This window comes from Mirounga leonina, unplaced genomic scaffold, assembly GCF_011800145.1.
Source record: "Mirounga leonina isolate KUSES-001 unplaced genomic scaffold, KU_Mleo_1.0 Mir_357, whole genome shotgun sequence".
NCBI lineage: Eukaryota > Metazoa > Chordata > Mammalia > Carnivora > Phocidae > Mirounga > Mirounga leonina.
In genome coordinates this window covers 7,889,789-7,910,722 of record NW_023270702.1, presented here as the reverse complement: position 1 = coordinate 7,910,722, position 20,934 = coordinate 7,889,789, and the positions used below count along the sequence as shown (strand labels likewise).

General features: G+C 37.3%; 1 protein-coding gene across 1 annotated transcript in view; it reads left to right on the top strand.

Annotated features, from left to right (window-relative positions):
* Positions 1 to 20,934, top strand: part of COL25A1 (collagen type XXV alpha 1 chain) — a 456,841-nt gene that overhangs the window by 336,416 nt on the left and 99,491 nt on the right. The window contains exons 8-10 of the mRNA XM_035030134.1: positions 4,082 to 4,153; positions 4,871 to 4,978; positions 7,352 to 7,387. Coding sequence (XP_034886025.1) covers positions 4,082 to 4,153; positions 4,871 to 4,978; positions 7,352 to 7,387 — 216 coding nt within the window. The remainder of the gene's footprint in view (positions 1 to 4,081; positions 4,154 to 4,870; positions 4,979 to 7,351; positions 7,388 to 20,934) is intronic.

Genomic DNA, 20,934 nt, shown 5'->3' with positions numbered 1-20,934 from the left:
TAGGAGCATGTCTTATGAAATATCTATTTGTTCAGCATTTCTTTGGGGTAGGCTTCCCTCGTTGCTTCTAGAAGGTAATGAAGGGACATAAAACTCCTCCTAAAATGATGTTAAAACACTGGTCTGAGATTGTAACCTACTTTGAGGAATGTCAGGAAGATTCGTGAAGTTGTCTGTGTAGGCCCTCAAGAGGAAAATAGGTTGTGGAAGGTAGTTTTATACTCTCGTACATCCAATTTCTTAAGAATTCAAAATATGGGCGCCTGGGTGGCTCAGTTGGTTCAGCGACTGCCTTCGGCTCAGGTCATGATCCTGGAGTCCCGGGATCGAGCCCCGCATCGGGCTCCCTGCTCGGCAGGGAGTCTGCTTCTCCCTCTGACCCTCCCCCCTCTCATGCTCTCTCTCTCTCTCTCTCTCTCATTCTCTCTCTCAAATAAATAAATAAAATATTTAAAAAAATTTTTTTAAAAAAGAATTCAAAATATTTGGGAGTGAAAATTGTACACATTATTTCAGCATTTCAGCTTATTCCTGGACTCTTTCTCCATGCTTTTCCGGAGACAAATTTTTTTTTTCCCACACCCAGTTGAACCATCTGTGTACCAGGCAAGCTTTCCAAGATGTAAAACCAAGTGAAATATGTCCATTCCATTTATTTAGAAAGGACTATGACTAATGATACTGTGGGAAAAAATGGCATAGTTAATGAAAAAGTACACTCTGTGTGAACAGCCAGGGAAGTCTAACTGTTATGGCCACGTAAAGCCATTACTTAAAGATAAGTATTCGGCACCAGTACTTTTCAAACTTATCCTCCAAAGACCTCCCATGGGAAGGAGAGGGTCAGTTCAGTATCTACCTGTAATCTAGAGGTATCCCCTGTGGCATGAAGTTCTCTACCACCAGCAAATGGTAAAACTTTTTAAAATTTGTACAAATTTTACATTCTACCCCATAATATGACAATGTTTGATTTACATAAAAATTTAAAATTATTTAACGTTTATCAAACTTGAATCTTAAGGAAGATATGCCATATTTATTATTGCCTTTAAATAACCCTTATCTACCCCCCCCCTCGCCTTTCCCCTGCCCAACACTGGCATGTACCCTTTAAGCATTGCCTAGGTTTGAAAAGCACAGGGTCCTAGGATATTACAGCCCAGGCCATGGGACTTTTGTTAGAATTTAAGAGAATTCTTCCACATGTCTCTTTCTACTCTGTTACATATAAACTTCTGAAGTCCTTTTGCCTAACTGACTAATAAAATCTTCAAAATGTAGCTCTAAGCACCTAACTGGTAGCATTTTCTACAGTTAAGATGATTGAGGAATATAAAATCAGCTTCCTCAAATAGAGATTTTCTGTTTGATGAAAAGGACCTGTCCAAGGAGAGAATTACCTATCCACTTTCCTCTTTAGATCTCGTTAACACTGGAAACCAAACTAAGAAGTTATAAAACTAATGCTTTTTGTGAGCATTTAGAAAATATGATCAAACAGCAAGCTGGTCGTGCTCAGATAGGAGTACAAGAAGTGACTTATTTATACATTCAAATTTCAAAACATTTGTAAAGCCTACCATGTATGCTATTAAAAGCCTTTTAATTTTAAACTATTTTTGTAAGATAATCCTGTTCAAAGTGACATTATGATTTATTGCCACTAGTCAAGATTCTGATCCCTCATAGACTTCTTGTTTGTATCTGTTTTTGTTCTTTGTTACATAAATATGAGATTTATATATAAAATTCTGACTGTGTAATATAGGGCTAATGAGTCACAGATGGAAAGATGCTGGCACATTACCATCCAATAACATTTTAAGCTCATATTCCATAGTAAAACAAAAGCAAATTGTACACATCTGTTTTCCAACTTGTAGCATTTCTGAATTTGGGTAGCGTCTATGTTTCAAGGACTTTTACTTTGGGAGAAGAAAAAGAAGACACAGGTCACCTCAAAATTACCCAGAAACTTAATAGCCTTATCAGAAAGGATTTGGCAAAACAGATTAAGATTTCCCCTGCTTTGCTTCCTGAGAAGTCCCAGCTCTAAGGAATGAAGCACAAAGGCATTAGGGCTAAAGAGATGTCTTCATACCACAGACATAATTTTATTGGTTCTTTTAAAAAGGAAAATATATCCTGAATAAGGGGGAAATAGGGGAGAAAAACATACCACGATTAATAACATTTAAGAACTAGAAACTTACTGGCCTTCACTAAAAATATCCTCAGAATAGATTTGAGCGGAAGAGGGGAAGGGCAACGAGGAGAGAACGTCTAGGAAGCCTGCAGGCACCTGAGGCCATGTAAGCTGTGGTTGCTGTTGATTTTATTTGTATGATAAACATGTTCTGTGTGAAAAAAGAATTGGAATAAAAGGCTCCAATATCTCATGTTGTTGGAAAAGAAACAGAACAAAGGTGAGAGTTCTCTCTCAGACCTACCCAATTGGTAACGCCTGTGAACACGAGTTAGCACAAGTTAGTGAAGTATGAGTGTCTAAAACATCTCTCCCCCGTTCTCTCTGGTTAAGGAATTCAAAAACCACTTTTCTGCTTCAAGGGGTTGTGTGAACTGTCAAGTTCTTTTGGAAAAGTTACGTGACAGAAGCGATTACTGCAGAGTGTGACCATAAATCCCTCTGACATGAAATACGCATGTTATAAGAGACAGATTTCCATCCACCACCTCTGCAGGAATTCCTGAAACAGGAAAGACCTGAGAATCATCATGTGATTGGAGAGAGAAATTTTGATATGTGGGTGCTAAGACTATCTTTTGTGAGGAGGACTGCATTTATTCTGAGGAATATTTCTGATCAGACTGCAAAATTCTGTTCACCGTTGTCCAAAAAAGAATTAATATATGTTATGTCCTGAATTGTAAACAAAATATCAATGGAGGGCAATTACAGTGTTGTTTTCGTAACAGTGTCTGCAGTTATCTCCATATTGTGCTAACATTTTGTATGTAAGATTCCAGAACTGTTAAGAGTGTGTGCACAGATCCCAGTGTAACTGCCACAAGGGCAAGTTACAATGAGTTCTCAATCTGGCCTTTCCACTAAAGGAATGTTTTGCTGGGGTGCCTTGTGTGTCTGATTTCCTGTACAGTGTGTCAAACAAGACAAGACTTAGAGCCGGGACAGGGTGGTCTTAGGTACATGCTTGTTTTGTTTGTCTATCAGTGGGATGTCTGTGTGACGTTTTGTGTCGTGTTGTTTTGGTACTGTCCCACGTCCATAGGGTCTACCAGGCTTCCCCACAGTTGCTGCTCTGCACAGTAATCAGATCCTCACCGTCAAGGTTTGTGGTTGACACCCATTGCTGCTCAGTCAGAGCCTGCAATCAGCATAAGAGTGAGCAAGAACAGCTAAATTGGCTTGCCAAGTCCAGTTGCTCCCTTTCACCATATGCACTGAGGTCTTGGATCCTTGGGACCTCACCTACATCAACGAGGCCAAATAGCTATTGAGAGGGGGAGAATCGTGAACATAGAAGAGAGAAGGATATTGAAGTCGAGCAGGGATAATGAAGAGAGGCAGGCATGACCGTCTAGGATGGTGCCACACCTCGATGGTTTGATCTGCATGCATGCCAACACTCTGTGACATTTTTCGGTCAATTAAAGAACCCTCAGGACTCTGGACTTCGGGCATTTATAAAATGGCAGTTGCGTTCATGCCACGTTATGCTGGTTGACAAGTCTGACGGAATTGGAACTGGTGCTTTGTTTCCGGACTTTCTGCTCAGTCTGCAGGGTGCGGGTGATAGGAGCGTTCCTGCTTCTTTCATATGCTGCATTAAAGAGACCTAACGCCCACGGCAAAATGATGGGATACACAAAAGACTCTTCTCTGACTACAAATCTGGTCTCGCCGTCCCATTTTTGGGTTATGTTTCTTACAAGAAGAGAAAGTCTGACGTCAGACACAAGCACCAGTTCCATTTTGTTTAATGATCATTCTAAGTCTAATATGTATATCTTTATTTCTTTCTTGGGGCCTTCTGATGTCTATTCTCCAACTCTCTCACCTCTGAACTTCAACCTTTGACCTCACCTGACTGATCAGATGGTGTTTCCTAAAATCAATCATGGGTTTCTCTCTGCTGATCAGCAGCTCATTAAACGCCGCCTCATTAAGGTAGTGCTTCTTCTTGCTCAAGTCTGATTTCTTCTTAACATTCAGTTATTACTCCATTTACAGTTGCTTTACCATTTATCTCTCATGGGTGGGGGTATTTATTTGGAACTATCCTGGAGCAAAACTATGTCTAGGGAGCTGCATTTGTTTGAAATGTATATGAAAGTACCAAAGTAAAAAGGCATAGAATGCCTAATTTTTTCTTAATTAAAGAAAGACAGCTGAAATTATATCCAGTAATAGATCCAGTTTCTAAGCTCTCTTGCTTTGGTAATTTATCAATTACTACACAGTTTGACAAGAGCTTGTATGTTTAATTTTATAAGTTGTGAAAAAGTAAACACATTTGTCCAACCACAAATGCAGCCATTTTATTAAGATGAATATAACTGATGCAGCATTGTCATGAATCAAGTTATGCAAAAGTTTTATACCAGCTCTGACTATCATGATAACTTACACACTATTTCTAAGAGCTGAGAGTGCTGGTTCCTGAGCTCCTTTGATTTTAATAGCATCTACTCAGCTTGCCCAGCATGAATATTTATTTGCTCCCTGCTGGCAGGCAAATTGCCTACAGGCTTCATGTTTCTGATTGTTCTGGTTCTTTTCATAGTGTAAATGTGGATTAGATAATACAAATTTAAAGTATTGAAAAGAAGACCTGGGTCTTTATCTTTCATGGTCATCGTTGGTCTGTTCCCTTCTCCATTACAGGGTGACCAAGGACAGGCTGGGCCTCCAGGACCCCCAGGGCCCCCTGGCCCAAGAGGGCCTCCAGGGGACACAGGGAAAGATGGCCCCCGTGGAATGCCAGGAGTGCCCGTGAGTTGCATTTTGGATCCATTCGTTTTAAGGGCTGAGAACTGGGATGGAGTAGGGTAAGGAGGGGCCTTAGGGTTAGGGGGTTGCAGGAAGTGGGGTGATAGAAAGTCCCAAGCAGAAAGGGCACTGCCAGCAGGATTCTGCTTTACCATTCAATCTCTGGGGAACCCACATGAAACACAAAGAGAGACCCGGAAAAGGCAACTAAACTGGTTTTCAGGTAAGCCTCAAGAAGTCCATGATTGAGCATGCCTGATCTCACTTGTGTCCTGACTACCTTGGAATACATCAGTGCCTTTGGCTTAAATGATGGGAGAATAGCTTGAAAATCTAGGTGAGAGATTGGCAACATTCTCCAAAGGATCAGTCAGTGGCAGACAATAAAGTCCCATATGAATTATGGAAAGCAAAGGAGGTAAATCTTTTCAACGTTTACTCTCTTATAAATAAATTGACCAAAAAAGAAAAAAAAAGAAAAAAGTGCTAATAAAATAGTAACATTAATGGTTAAAACATCAATAGGTCTGGTTTGAATATCATTTGTCCTTTATATGTGAAGTTTATTAATAGAAATGATTTTAAAGCAATCTCAATACTTAGATCTAAGTACTTAGTCACTAAGATTGATCAAGTGTCAATAATACAGTAGTTACATGGTTTGATTTGGTTGAGACAACCCAGCAATTGAAAGAAATATATGGAAAAGATAAAAAAATTTTACACTTATATTATGGCCTTAGGACTTGAAATTCAAATTTATTGCTGAATTAATTTATTTATCTATTGCCTTTTTTTAATCTATTTCTTTGACTTAAATTATTTTCATGAATGTTTTCATAGTACAAAATAATGAAAATAGTTATCCACAAAGTAGAAAGTTTTTAAAACTAAAGAACCAAAAAGAAAAAAAAATCAGCCATAGTCATTAATGTTTTGGTGTATTTCATTTTTATATTCATATATTTACATATTTTTTTCAAAGAGTGAATCTCTTTGTAAGAATATAGGGTACTTTATGGCTTTTCTGAGACAATCTCTTAGAAGTCCCATTTCCCTTTCTGAAAGTGGCTGTAAATTTGTCATTTGAAGTGAAGGATTGACTCCCAACCTATGATTGGTTGGTTGTTAGGACGGCTTTCACTGAACCATCAAAGGTAGTGGTTTCATCTTGAAACTGTCTTCAAAGGTCTGATATTTTCCTGGGATGATATTGCAAATGATAGAGACAGCACACCTTTAGGGATATTTAAAAGCTCCCCAAATGATTGCTGGTTGCCAAGAAAGATACAATGAGTGTTTCTTCAACTAAGAAGAGCAGTTAAAACCATTTTGGTGGTACAAAATTAGTCAGATCATTGGGTATTGTATACTCTACAGAAAATTCAAAGTATAGATTACTTTCAAGAAATAAGATAAAGGTAAGGTATGACAACCTGTAAATATTGAAAAATTATGTTATCCTCTAAATGAATATAGTTTATTCATCTGAGTAAGAAATGGAGCTTTTACATGGAAGTATGAACAGGGTTTTTTTTTTTTTAATTCCACAGAGAAATTAAACTGTGTTTATAGTCTCACAGTTAATTTTTATGTACCATCATAACCACTAGAAAAAGGTTTTATAAAAACAAACTGAGAAATACTTATTTTTAAAGTCCAACAATTTCTATAGCTATCAACATTACACGATGGTCTTTCCAAAAGCTATCTGTTGCCAATATAATAATATAACAATAAAACATAATAAGGAATTTTATATGAATCTGAGTATTAGAAAACTATGATAGTGGTATGATACAGCACAAAATTCTATGTATTTTAACATATGCTATTATTTTTAATAAAACATGTTATTTCAGCCATCATTAATCCAGGGAAACCAAAATTCAAAATCAATCTGCTCATTTTATTATTTAATTCCTGTACTAAGAGCAGGTTGTCTCTCTGTCCTGTATATGGAAGTTCTGAGTTCTCATAAAGAGGCCCAGGTCATCATCTTTATGTCATCATGAACAGAACATAATAAATGAGATGTTACTAGAATTACAATTAAATATTTTTCTAGGACCATTTATTGACTTACAATATAATCACCCCTACTAGTTTTATTTAGAATACATTCTTGGCATGATTCTTAAATCTCTGCTGTGATCTAGACTCATTTTATTAAATCCTAAAATGTTTATAAAATGCATTTGAAGAAAGAACTTGGCTCTCTTTTTATTACATTGTGTTTGCATTTCTCTACTTAGCCTGAAAAGTATATTTGACATTCATACACCCCGGTGGGTATTGTGAAAGAGAAAAAAAAAGATTGAAATTGCTTTTTAATGTTTATGGCATTAATAAAAATTATCACTATTCTTTTTTAAGGGTGAACCAGGGAAACCAGGAGAACAAGGCTTGATGGCAAGTATCTCAATTTTTTTTCTATACTAAAAATAATGGAAGTCTAAGTTATTTAAAACTGTGGTCTAGATTGTGGATAAGGAAAAAGTGAGAGATTTCAGGTGGGAGGAATGAGAAACAGTGAGGAAGGTCAAAGGATGGAATTTGCTTTATTCAGCTGCTGTAAGGAAGATTAAATTCAGGGATATGTGTATTAGCTTAAATAGGAATGAGTTTCGAAGGAATGAGTTTTCAGTTTTCAAAAGTCACATTCAGAGGAATATGACTAACTGTGAATTAATATAGTGAGGCTTCCACAGGGATTCAAGGAGTTTTTGTTGTTGAAGGGTTCCCCCAGAAAGAAACAGTTGTGCCTTCTTGATCCCTGTCATTAAAAAACATCATGAAATGATTCCACATGGACTTGCCCATAGACATTCATGTCCCATTCCTCGTGATTTGTTTATCCTTTGACAGTGAAAGAGAAGTTGGGGCAGCTTGCTGAGCCTTGAAGAGTAGAATTCCTTCAACCTACCTCTTCCTGTCTCTTCCTCCCTATCTCTGGAGCCGTGTTCTGGGGAACACGGGTTGACCTTCTAATAACCCAGATTCCAGAAGACAGCTAAGTCTCACACTTGTCCTGGATGCAGTGATCACAATGAACTTGATTGTGTGCCTTATACACAATGTGCAGCTTGCTACTTACAGGTGTTTCGGGTCTAACATGTATTTTTAAAAAATTAGTTAGCAAGGCCCTAACCCACAAGAATATGGCAGTTGGTCAGGAATTAAAACAAATGTGTGAATGGGTTAAAGGTTAAAGGCTTCTCCCTGAACAGGATGCCTTCAAGGGCCCTCCTGGGGAAAAACTCACCAAGCTGTAGTCCTAGCTGTGGTGGAGCTGGCTTTGAGACATCACTGGTGAAAGGAAAGCACCCTGAAATGGAGTCTGACCCCCCCCCACACACACACCTGGAAATTCTTTGTTCCCGACCTATGATATCAAGATAAGAGAATTGATTCAGATGACTTGAAGGTACTATAATGGATTCTTTTTTAGAAAAATAAAATGAAAGAAAAACAACAAAAAAGATAATATGTGAAAATTAAACAAAACATATGTCGTCAGCGGTAACTTTGGGTACAAGCGCAGTATTAGTTCTCAGAGTTACAGGGTCACAGGGGGTGAGGGATTCTTAGAAAACTGCAATATAAATTTTGAAACTGCCTTAAGCAACTGAATGCAGCTGTAATTTCTATCCTGCATGATGGTCAAAACATATTTCTCTCAAACATTCTTACATGGAAGGCTACTTGGGATTCTCAGGAGCCCATGTTTGTCCCCAGGTATGCACATTCTCCTCAGATTTTTATCATTGCCATTGGCTTTCTACCTTGATGCCCAATGCAGCATCCTAATATACGAAATTCTAAAATAAAGCAGATTTTTTAAAAAAATTAAAATCGGATCTTCCTTAGAGTCATACATATACTCTAGAATACACTATGTGAATCACAATTTAATGTCATTTCTCTACAATTCCCAGCTTAATGTCATTAAATGTAAATGTTCCACTGGTCCTAAATGAATTATGTTATCTTAGTTTGCTTTGATTTCCCATTTCAGATAGCAACTTTTCAGGTGAAGATGATCCCAGATGTTTGTTTTTTATAAACTTTTCCTTCTCTTTAAACTCTTCTAATTTAGTTCAGATTCTCATTTTAGAATGCAGCTAGGAAACTTAGTTGAAATCACATATGTTCAAAGGATATGTAATGATCTTCTAAAGTGCTGTACTGTTTTTAAAGATACAAAACTCTTTTTTTAAAGAAAACTTCCATAATATATATAAAGAAATATAAACAAATCACAAGTATACATCTCAGTGACTTTTCACAGTGAGCATAACTATGTAACCACAAACCAGAGCAAGAAATACAATATTAGCATATGCCAGAAGCCCCCCTTTTTCCTCGTCACCATCCGCCTCTTCCCAAATTTCACCACCATTCTGACTTCTGCCACCATAAATTAATTCTGCCTGCATTTGAATTTTATATTAGTAGAATCATACAGTCTGTATGCTTTTGTGTCTGGCTTCTTTTGTTCAGCATTATATTTGTGAGGTCATCCACCTCTGTTTTAATAGCCTTCACAGCTGCTTAAAAAAATTAGGAGGAAGAACCTTACTTCCTTGACTAACCCGTTAAAACTACATCACTCAAATAGCAGTAAATGAATGAATAGTCTGTCTGACCTTGGGCAAGTCACTTAACCTCTCAATTTCTCATCTATAAAGAAAGGATAATAATACCCTCTCTGCCTCCCTTATAAGGTTGCCAAAGACAAATGCAATAAATTAGGGGAAGGCACTTTAAAATACATAACGAAGAACTATATGAGTGTGTTATTATTATTATCACTCAGTTGTTCCCCCTAGAGTAAATTACAGGTGAACACGGATTTATATAGCAGATGTATTCCTGTAAAGTTCTATATGAATCAGATTTTCATAAATCAACATATCTTAAATGTTCTGGGGAATTTTGCTATTTAAAGCAATTCCATTCAGAGTCTTTTTGTAAAGCAATATAATCCTCTAATTCCTCTTCCCAGCAAACTGAATTTTTATATCTTATATTTGCTTAAAATGAAATATTTCTATGGTTTAAAAAACTATCATTCTCAAAAAACCACTAGTTATATTTGTTAATTCAAATAGCACCTATATATTTTAACCCATCTCAAAGAAAGAAGAGGATCCTGGAAAAATAATAGCAGTTTTCATGGGAGAAAAATTTCATTGGAAATTTTTTTTTCTTTTAAGTAGTGTGTGTGTGTGTGTGTGTGTGTGTTTGCATGCTCATGTGTGTTTTGACTCAAAGTCTGGTAGGGAGAAAAGTGCATTGCATCAGTAGTTCTGGCCTCAAAACTGCTTAGGAGTGTATGACTATAGTCTGTGATCTTTTTTACTGATCTATAACATATAGGCAGTAATTCCTAATTCATCTATCTCACTGGGTTATGGTGTGAAGCAAATGAAATAATAATAACATGAAAATGCTTTATGAACTAAGAGAGTTCCATAAACAAGAAATATTGCTCATGAGATGAATCCCTGCTGACATAACTTAGCACACAGAAAGAATGTAAGAGCTAAGAACAGTGTGATTATAGCTATCAGTTAAATTGCAATGTATCAACTACTGTGATTGATAGTGCAACTTATTCCTTTGGTCGTATTTGCTGTTGTCATTTTTTTTTTTTTTTGGCCTTCTCTGATCATCTTACATTATCAATTTTTCATAACAATCCTCTTCTCATCCACCAGTGAAAACAAGGAAAGATAATAAAAAGCATGGCTCTCATCTTTTCCACAGTATGCAAAACTCACTACATTTATTGCTTTGTATTGTGGAGGAGTGTTTGCTTATAAAAGGGTCTTGAGGGGCACTGGAGAATTTTTTAAAATGTAAATTGTTTCTGATGATGACATGAAAAAACCTGGGAACATTCTAAAATTAGCTCTTACAAAACTGTTTATGAGTGTGTCAGGTGGGGAATTAGTTTTCATAATCCAGGATATATATTTTATATTGCAAAAACAATCATCTGAAGATTAACAGCATCTCTGATAGAATAAAAAAGAAGGCCTGCAGCTCAAGCAGTTCCACATTTATTTAATCCTGCTGTGCATCTATTCTGTAAACATGACCTTTGGGTTTTCTGAGAAGCTCAGGATGAGATTTTAAAAGATGGAATCTCAAGCTAAAATAAATTGGACTCCATTTAAATAAGAAGAGAGCGGCTCTTAGCTCTGTTCTTGGGTCTAATGTTCTTGGGTTTAATGTAAACTAGACCCAAGAATCAAAGGAAGGACAGACCACAATTGGAAGTGCTAAAGTTCTGAACCCTAGTGTAAGTGATCTTTATTTTTCAAGTTCTTCAGAGGTTTAAATAGTTGTTCAAATACCATTTTTGAAGTTAGCTTTTCTTTTGATATTCTTACTATTTCTTTTGTTGGCAAATACAGGAGTTCTCAAAAGCATAAAAGATAGATGTTTTATAAATATCTTATTAATATGCCAATTCATCCCAATTTCCTGGAAATTATTCTGTGGCCCGAAGTGTCTACATCCAAGACTTTATAGACCAAGTCACTTTCTCTACTCTGAAACCCTATCTTCATCCCTCATTCTCCTCCCAAATATATGCAAACTCCATAGCATATCCATTCATCATCTCTTTCTGAATTATAAGAGTATTTCAAATGTCATTCATTGGGCCCTGGTGGTGTCAGAGATTTTTTTTTTTCAAAACTCAGAAAAACTTTTGCTGTTATTGTTCCTTACGGTGAAATTTGGACTTATGTATGAACATGTTATAGATATTTTCAGTTTATTTTAATTTTGCCTGCAAACACATTTAATACATTAGGGTCAAGTGAATGTAATGCATTTATGTTAGCTAATAACGTAAGCATAAATAATTACTTCTGCTTTATTTTTTTTAAAAGATTTTATTTATTTATTTGAGAGAGAGAGAACGAGAGACAGAGAGCAGGAGAGGGAGGAGGGTCAGGGGGAGGAGAAGCAGACTCCCCGCCGAGCAGGGAGCCCGATGTGGGACTCGATCCCGGGACTCCAGGATCATGACCTGAGCCGAAGGCAGACGCTTAACCATCTGAGCCACCCAGGCGCCCACTTCTGCTTTATTTAAAATAAAATTGAAATAAGCAAATTGTGAAGGTTCACTTTAAATATATTTAGTTATAATGTATTGCTCTCCCACATCTAAAAATCATTTTACTCAATTGTACTTTTTCTGCCAACTATCTTGGTCAGCAGAATGGCAGACAAGGGAGACAACAGTAGGCTTCTCTTTGTGATTTTAATCTAGCGAAGAAAGCAACACCCCAAACCTTCAAATCACAAATAACAAAAATGACCAAAATCATCGTAGGATATTTAGCTATTAGACTAGATTTTAACAATGGAATCTTGTTGAGTAAAACTGTGTTTACTTCAGTTGTGTACATTGCCTGCTGGGATGCCTTAGCAACCATTCTAATGCTTTATTATCCTCACCTAATCTGATTGTCCATGAAGTACAAGTAAAGGCCACAAAAACAGAGTTCTTCCCATCTCCTTGGTGCTTTTGTCCAGAGCCTGTAATGTTTGGTTTTCCAAATGGACCAAGAGAGTAGATAAGTAATGCCTCCTTTTGGTGCAGTCCCACTGCCCTGTCTAGTTGCCCAACTCAGAGGAACTCACTTTGGATTCCTGTCTGCATGGACTTCTAGTGTTGAAAGGTCACCTTGGTGTGGTAGGAGAGCGTGACATTTGACTTTTCTTTAAAGCTGGCTCAGTGTCTTAGAGACAAAGAGTTGACCTTGAAGGGAGCATTTGCATTAGTGGTTTAAGAGCACTGGGTGTTACACGCAAACGATGAACGCTACATCAAAAACTAATGATGTAATGTGTGGTGATTAACATAACATAATAAAATTAAAAAATGCATGGAGCACTGGGTGTTACACGCAAACGATGAATCGTGGAACGCTACATCAAAAACTAATGATGTAATGTATGGGGATTAACATAACATTAAAAAAGAGTACAATCAAGTAACAGAAGTATGAAAAGATAGTCTTCAAGGCTGAATAGATTACTGTATGTATTCTTCTCTATCTCATTTTGTCTTTCGTAACAACCTCTAGGATGTGCATCAGCTCTATTTTTAACTATCTTACTCTGGTTCCAGTTAAAGGTCTAGAAAGCTATAGCAGACAAATTTAATATCTAGGTTTTAGATTCTTCATCTATAACAGTGGTGAAATTCAATGATATCTAAGTCCCCTTCCAGATCTAAAGTCCTTTCATTCTATTCTGTTTTCCTTGTAAACGCACAGGCACACATTACATAGCCATTTATCCATGTTATATATGCACACCTACACATTCTGTAAATAATGAGGTACAAAAAACAACAGTGGAAAAAGGCCTTAAAAATTGTCTCCTTCAAATGTATCATCAACCTCTCTAGTTATCATTTCTTTTAACTGTAGGATCCAACGTACTGTAGAGCTAAACTGAGGCAAAATAAATCACTCTTGTATGAGGATATCAATGACATTGAAATCTCTTTACCAAATTCTCATATCTCATTATTAGATTAAGAGGAAGCTTCTCAAAATAAAGTTGTGTCCGTATAAGTCCTGTGCCTTACATCTGCAGATTAAGGGCAAACGTGCACATTTTAGGGCAAGAATATAAATGGATGCCCTCATACAATGTGTTGAAATATTTAAAAGGTATTAACCAAACTAATAAAGTGACAGGTAAAATATGCTCTGTCCTATGACCTTCACAGGAATGTTCTCATAGTGACTTGGAAAGTTGAAATGCAAAATTATTACACTCCTTGGAGATCCACGCCAGAGTGTGGCAGCATGCAGAGAGCTATAACCCAGTCCCAGCCCCTGGCCCTGGCCTGTTCCCTTTCTTTCCCACACCTACCTCATCCCTCAACTTTATGAGACTAGAGCTGTCACCTGTAGACATTCTGGAATGTTCAAAGATCAAACTATGTCCGCACACCTCGAAATACCCACCTCTTTGCCTCCTCTACCAGTTCACTTGTGCACACCAGTGGTGTGGTTCACTTTTGGAAAAACCGACCTGAGGTAGAGGCAACTCAGAGTCATTGAAATGAGCTCCAGTCATTGGGGCAGAGAGTTCCAGGGTCCCTATTGCCCAAAGCAGAGTCTGAGGTCGGGGGGTGGGCTGCCCATGAGGAGTACATGGGTTTAGAGCATGGGCCCAAAAGCAAGAGCCCTCTGGCCCAGGGCTAAGGGCAGAACAGAGTCCACGTGTCTGAGTGGATTCTTTAAAGATTAGACTTCCGCTTTCTTCACGTTCTTTGAGAAAACTTCATGCACACTCACATATTCACACCCCTTCACACTAAGCTAAGTTAGAAGCTGTCTTCTCTCCTCCACAGCATTTATCATGTCATACAATAATTGTGCTTGGTACTTATTGTACAACTGAATGACTGGATTATATAAATTATATAGATTTATAAATTATATAAATCAGTGAATCAATAAATCAGGTATTAATACAAAGGAATCAGCTTTATATTTTTCTCCCAACAGGAGTCATTGCACACCAGGAGTGGGAGTAGGCAGGATAAATCCAACAGGATTACTATAAAACTGCTTTTTCTCCTGCATCTTCTTAAATTCATTTATGTATTATAGATTATTTGGAGTATATGTGTGTTCATGAATATGTGTGGTGTAACTAAAAAAAATAATTTTCATGAGGATAGTTGAAAAGTAACTATCTATTTCTAGTCACACTACGTGGCTATTTTTAAAGCAGAGTGTAAAAGATTTAGAAGAATTTTTTTTTTAAAGATTTTATTTATTTGACACACAGAGAGAGCACAGCAGGGGAAGCAGCAGGCAGAGGGAGAGGGAGAAGCAGGCTCCTGGTTGAGCAGGGAGGCCGATGCGGGACTTGATCCCAGGACCCTGGGATCATGACCTGAGCCGAAGGCAGATGCTTAGCCAACTGAGCCACCAAGGCACCCCGATTTAGAGGAAATTTTAGGAATCATCTAGTTTATCACTTCACAGATAAAGAAACAGCATCAGAGTGGTTAAATGACTTGACCAAGGTCACAAAGCAGTCAGTGGCAGAACTAGGCTGGAATTCAGTTCACCTGATTGAAGTTTTATGTGTTGTACAAAGTCTAGATTTGCATTTTGTAATACAGTAGCCACTAGCCACATGTGGCTCTTTAAATGTAAATTAATTAAAATTAAATAAAATTTTAAATCCAATTCCTAACAATTGCACTAGCCACACTTCCAGTGTTCCATAGCCACTTGTGGTTAGTGGTTACCATACTGGATCAAGCAAAATAGACCACTTCCATCATTCCAGAATGTTCTGATGGACAGTGGTGGTCTAGGCGGAAAATAGACCTGAAGAGTAGATGACTATATATTATAGTCCTAAATTTATGTCCTCCTTCTGCTGATCATGGGATATTTAAATTTTAGCAGCTAGTGTTTCTCAGCATTGTTGATTTAAAATAGGAAAAGCACTTACACTTTACTCGATAGAAATATTTTTTACTGAGTGTAGTTACAGTGATAGGCCTTCGTGAACCATAAATTTGTTTCCTTTATGGTACGCTAGGGAAGTATGCTTAATCACAGAGGGCAGAGGAAGCCTGTTAATTTTTCTTTCTTTCTGGGTCATTTCCATTTTGAGTTCAGCAACAAGAAACAATTTATTAAATATTTAGAAGGAATGGAATGAGCTAATTTCAGCTCTGGATATCTGGTGAGAGGTGATAAAGTCTCTGTTTTGGGACCTACTCAGAACATAGATTCTCAAATACCTAGATTTGTCTTTAATCTGAGGTGGTAGTTTATACTCAATATTTAGTCTTGGGTCCTGGTTTTGTTAAGTAGTGAAAAAAACGGATTACTTCTTTAATTTCCTGAGCTTTAAGAGACCTTCCTTACAGAGGTCACAGCTTCATAATCTTGAGAAACACCAATGGATGATTCATCCTTTTGTCCCCCAGAAACTCAGCACTTGAGATAGAGAAGTCAGAAATAATTTATTCCTTTTAAAAAATAATTACTCCATTTAAAACTTTTTGGGGGTCAAATATTCATGAATTAATAGAATTACATGCCATCTTACTGATAGTCTCTAAAGTAGACCTGTTTTAGAAGAACTATTTCAAGGGTGCCTTGGTGGCTCGGTCGTTGAGCATCTGACTCTTGGTTCCCACTCAGGTCAGGATCTCAGGGTGGATGGAACTGCAGGTCTGGCTCTGTGCTCAGGACGGAGTCTGCTTGTCCCTCTCCCTCCCCCTCTGCCCCATACCCCAAGTGCTTTTTGTGTGTGTGTGTGTCTCAAATACATACATACATACATACATACATACATACATACATACATACATAAAATCATTTTTTAAAAAAGAACTACTTCAAATAGTAGAAATTATGGAGCTATATTATTGACACAAAACTCCCAGAAACTTACAGAGGAAGAACTCCCTCAAAACTGGGAACTCTTTCCCATGATAGAAGAATAATGGTTTGAGTGGTAAAAATATGGAGGAAATCCGGTAAGTGGAATTTAATAATTTTTATGTTCATTAATTCATTGTTTCAATTTAGTCAATATTTATTTGCTAGGCACTAACTAGGTACTGAGGATTTAAAATATATGACCTGAAGAACTTGCTGCCTAGTCAAGTAGATTTTATAAATATGTGAATATATTAAAATATAGCTGGTTAAAATGTGCTAGAGAAACACAGAGGATAAAAATCAGCTCTGTCTGGGTGCAGTGGAGAAGGCTCACAAAGGACGTGAGTTATGACTGCTGAGCCCCGAAGAATTATTAAGAACTTCACGTGAAGACTAATAGGAGACTGCTTGGGAAAATATAAATGATTAAGTGTGACTGAAGACAGAGTCCATGAAAGACTCAAAACAAGATATGAGGCTCTCCCATCTCAGCACTATCCCGCTCTTTCTTGTTTATGCTGTATTCCTTCATACCCAGTTCAACTAAATCATTGGCTTTTACACTGAAAACATTTCAGCACACTCTCTTATATTCTAAACATTTCCCAGTAGTTCCTAGTTGGGCATTTCCACACACTTAAGCTATGAAATCTGAATCTTGTAAAACATTACTTGAAGTATACTCCAGACATACATATAATAGTGGCTAGAGTTTATGTTTCTTGACCTTCCCTCATCACACATCCAAGTAGAATATGGAATTTTATATAAGTATATCTTAAATGAATTCTTCTTAAGACCAATTTTCATTATTTATTTCAAATTTCCTCTTACTCTTTAATAACCAAGTTAATGCATTTTCTGATCTTGCAATGCATTTGACGGGGTTAGTATCTTTGAAAAAGTTACAATTAAAGTCTGTTACACCACGTCCCTGAGAAATTCTGGTACTAACATTTTATGACTCCAAAAGTTAGATTATATGTGTTATCATTCTTCCCTACAGAACCTGACTTTAATGTATTTTCTTCGTTTTGCCTAACTCTTATTAAGTCATGGAAAAATTCTTAACTCAAAAAGGAAATAATTTTAAATGGCTTAATCGTTTGGGGCTTTTATCCTCCTCTTTACAGATGGACCACCTCTTTTTTGTTCCCTGTGTTTTTTATTACAGAAGCTGGTTGTATATTCTTGTATCCAGAAATGACCAGCAGCTTTCAGAGCTTCAAATTTTACTGTTAGCCATCAGGGACAGAACAGGAACTGTGTCCGCCCCCTGCTCACACAAAACATCATTTCCTAATAGCAGGCAACCAGAACTTGCCTTAAAACACCTCCCAAGAGGCAACCTAAAGCACATCATTTAGAAACTCTGCATCCTGTTTAAGTAATTAATACCTCAATCAAATTTGGGCTAACATCGGTGGTGTCAGAAGAATTCATTAATTTTTTTCCATTCCATTTCATTCCATGATCTATCAGGCTTCTTAAATTAAAAAGACTTTTTTTTAATTAAAAAATGTTTTTTAAAATTTTTACAAGCTGGGAAGTGCAGCCAATGCATAATGGTTATAGAAACATCCATTTCTTAACTGTGTGTTTGAAGATTAATTGGGGTTGATAATTCTAGATATGGTTTACATAATGGCTTTCTGAAGTGCATTAGAGACCTTGGACCTACATCCACATCCACAACACTTTCCATATTAATAAGACTAACTAAGATGATTTTTGCTTGGCTGTTTTAATATAAAAGGCATGAACTGAATTCCTCCTCTCATTTTTGTCTTTAGAGGTAATCTAGAGGCTATTAGAATATTCCAGTAGTGTTGGAATGACTTGGGTAAATGCAAGGGTGAAAAATCTCATTCCCATCTTGAGACACTGTTGTCTACGGTACAAGAAAAACTTGATTTATTCATATGTATTTATTCCTATAATTTTTATTATCCTCAAAGTAAATACTATTGTGCTTACAAGAATCTGTAAGTCCACACAAATACAGTCTCCCTTCCCGGTCCATATCCCCACCTTCAACTTCCTACCTATAGCCTCTTTGGTGTTCCTTAAACACAATTAGCATGTGCCCACCTCTTGGCCTTTGTACTTGCTGTTCCCTTGCCTGGAACATTCTTCTTCCTTTTATAGGCATGCCTCTGCCTGACCTCTTTCGGGGCTCTGTCCAAGAGTCACTTTATCACTGAGGCCTTCACTGACCTCCCCACCACCCCCACTTTAAAATACTACCACATCTACTTCTCCCAATCCTTATTCCCGTTTGCTTTAGCACTTACCACCTGACACACTTTGATTTTACTCATTTATTTGTTTACTGTCTTTCTCCATTCATTAGAATATGAGGTCTAGGAGGGCATGCATTTTTGCTTATTTTGTTCAGGGCTGTTTCCTCAGTACCGAGAACATTGCCTGACACTCAGTGGGTACTAGAAAACTATTAAGTGGATGAGTTAATGAATGCATGCAAAAGGAGTCACTGGACAATTACCATATGCCAGCTACTGTGCATGACAAAAGACATTTGGTGTGAAGAAAGAAGTAACTAGACGATTACAGTACTGTTGGTAAATTTTATGAAAGAAGTGCTGTCATAGGGGCGCTTTGAAGAACAAAAGAAGGGGACCAGGCCCACAGGTGGGGGCACTGAGCTCTAAGTGATGGAATGGGTAGAGGAGAGAGGACCAAAGAGAAGTTGTAGGAATAGCCAGCCAGAGGTACAGTGGTGCAGAGACGCAAAAGCATGCCTCCTGTGGTGAGCTACCAATCTTACAAAAGCTCCTGCTTTTCTCAAAAGCTATGGAAAGCCATTGAAGAGTTTTTCAGTAGAGGAAAGGTAAGAACCCATTAGCCTTCTAGAAAGCTCACTCAGGCAGCACCGTGCAGAGAGGTGGAAGGAGACTAAAGGCAGAGTGGCCCTCAGGTGGACGCCCATCAGCTAGCTGGGAGAAAAGAGGGTTTGAACAAGGGCATAGTGATGGAGGTGATGAAGAGGGCAGGCTGGAGAGATTCTTGAGTAATTATCTGATATACTTGAGCAGGAAGGGGTAAAGGATCACTCCCAGGCCATGAGTCACACACTTTTTGGAGAAGGCAATCACCAAGTAGGACGATCGTATTTCTCTGACTTACTTGCTCACCATAGTCCACATATTTTACAGTATTTAAAAATGGAATCTAGCAGGGGTGAAGGTAAACAGGAAAGAAAATCAAGGGCGCTGTGTAATTTCTTTCTTGTTTATAAGTTTTAACATTGCATAGCCCTCCATGGCCTCTTCCAAAAAGATCACAAAAACTTTGGTTTTAAAATTTGTCTGCAGATGAGTGATGTTATTACTCCGCACTTGGAATTTTTCAGTGGCTCATTTGGTTTTTATCTTTTGAATACATCACCTAGAACCTGTACCAAAATAAGTGTATTTTAAGGTTTAAATTATAGTTTACACTTCTGGAGGTAAACTTAAAGAAATACAGTTTAATATGTTGAGATTATATATGGTGCACAGTTTTTAATCTTGAGACATGTACACAGAAATTATTTTGAAAAATGAAGAGACCAGATTGTTCCCATTTAAATTGAGCCTCTACAAAGTATATGCAAACATAACAGTGCCCACCAAAAAATATCTAAAAAAGAACAATTTATTGATTAATAAAAATGGAATGAAAAATTGACTCTTTAGTCTGGAAAAATATTTGATCCAAACTTAAGTCATGGAGACAATAATAATGGAATTATTTTAGAAATCTTAAAACACTAGAACAATTGGCTTTAATTTAAGGAATAATAAAAGGAATAATTTGACTAGTGAGTAATGAACTTACGACATTGTTCATCTGAGTCATTATTCGTAATGACTTTTGATCAGACTGAAAATATAAATAAATTTAAGAGGATTAGATAGGTTAGTGAATGGTTGTATGGCATTTGCCCGTTACTTTATTAATTTATATTTGTTCTAGAAGTCACAAAACTAGACAAATGTAAACATCTTAACCAACTGGTAGCAACACACTTTAACTTCAAAATCAATTTTTTTTAAAGATTTTATTTATTTATTTGCTAGAGAGAGAGAAAGAGCACGCAAGCAGGGGGAGTTGCAGAGGGAGAAGCAGGCTCCCCGCTGAGCAGGAAGCCCCATGCAGGGCTGGATCCCAGGACCCTGGTGTCATGACCTGAGCCGAAGGCGGATGCTTAAACAACTGAGCCACCCAGGAGCCCTTAAAATCAATTTTTGAGCAGTGAAGCTTTTATTTGTAAACTTAAATTTAATGACCACAATGTCATAGGTATATAATGGTTTTATTAATCTAAGGACACTCAAAACACATTAAGCAAAATCTTGATCAGCAAAATAACTCTTTGGTGTGTGTGTGTGTGTGTGTGTGTGCGCGTGTGTGTCTATACTTACTCGAATGTATGTCTGTGCCTTATATCCAGCTTCAGTCTATTCCCACTCCCCTGCTAGTAACAGATGACACTTG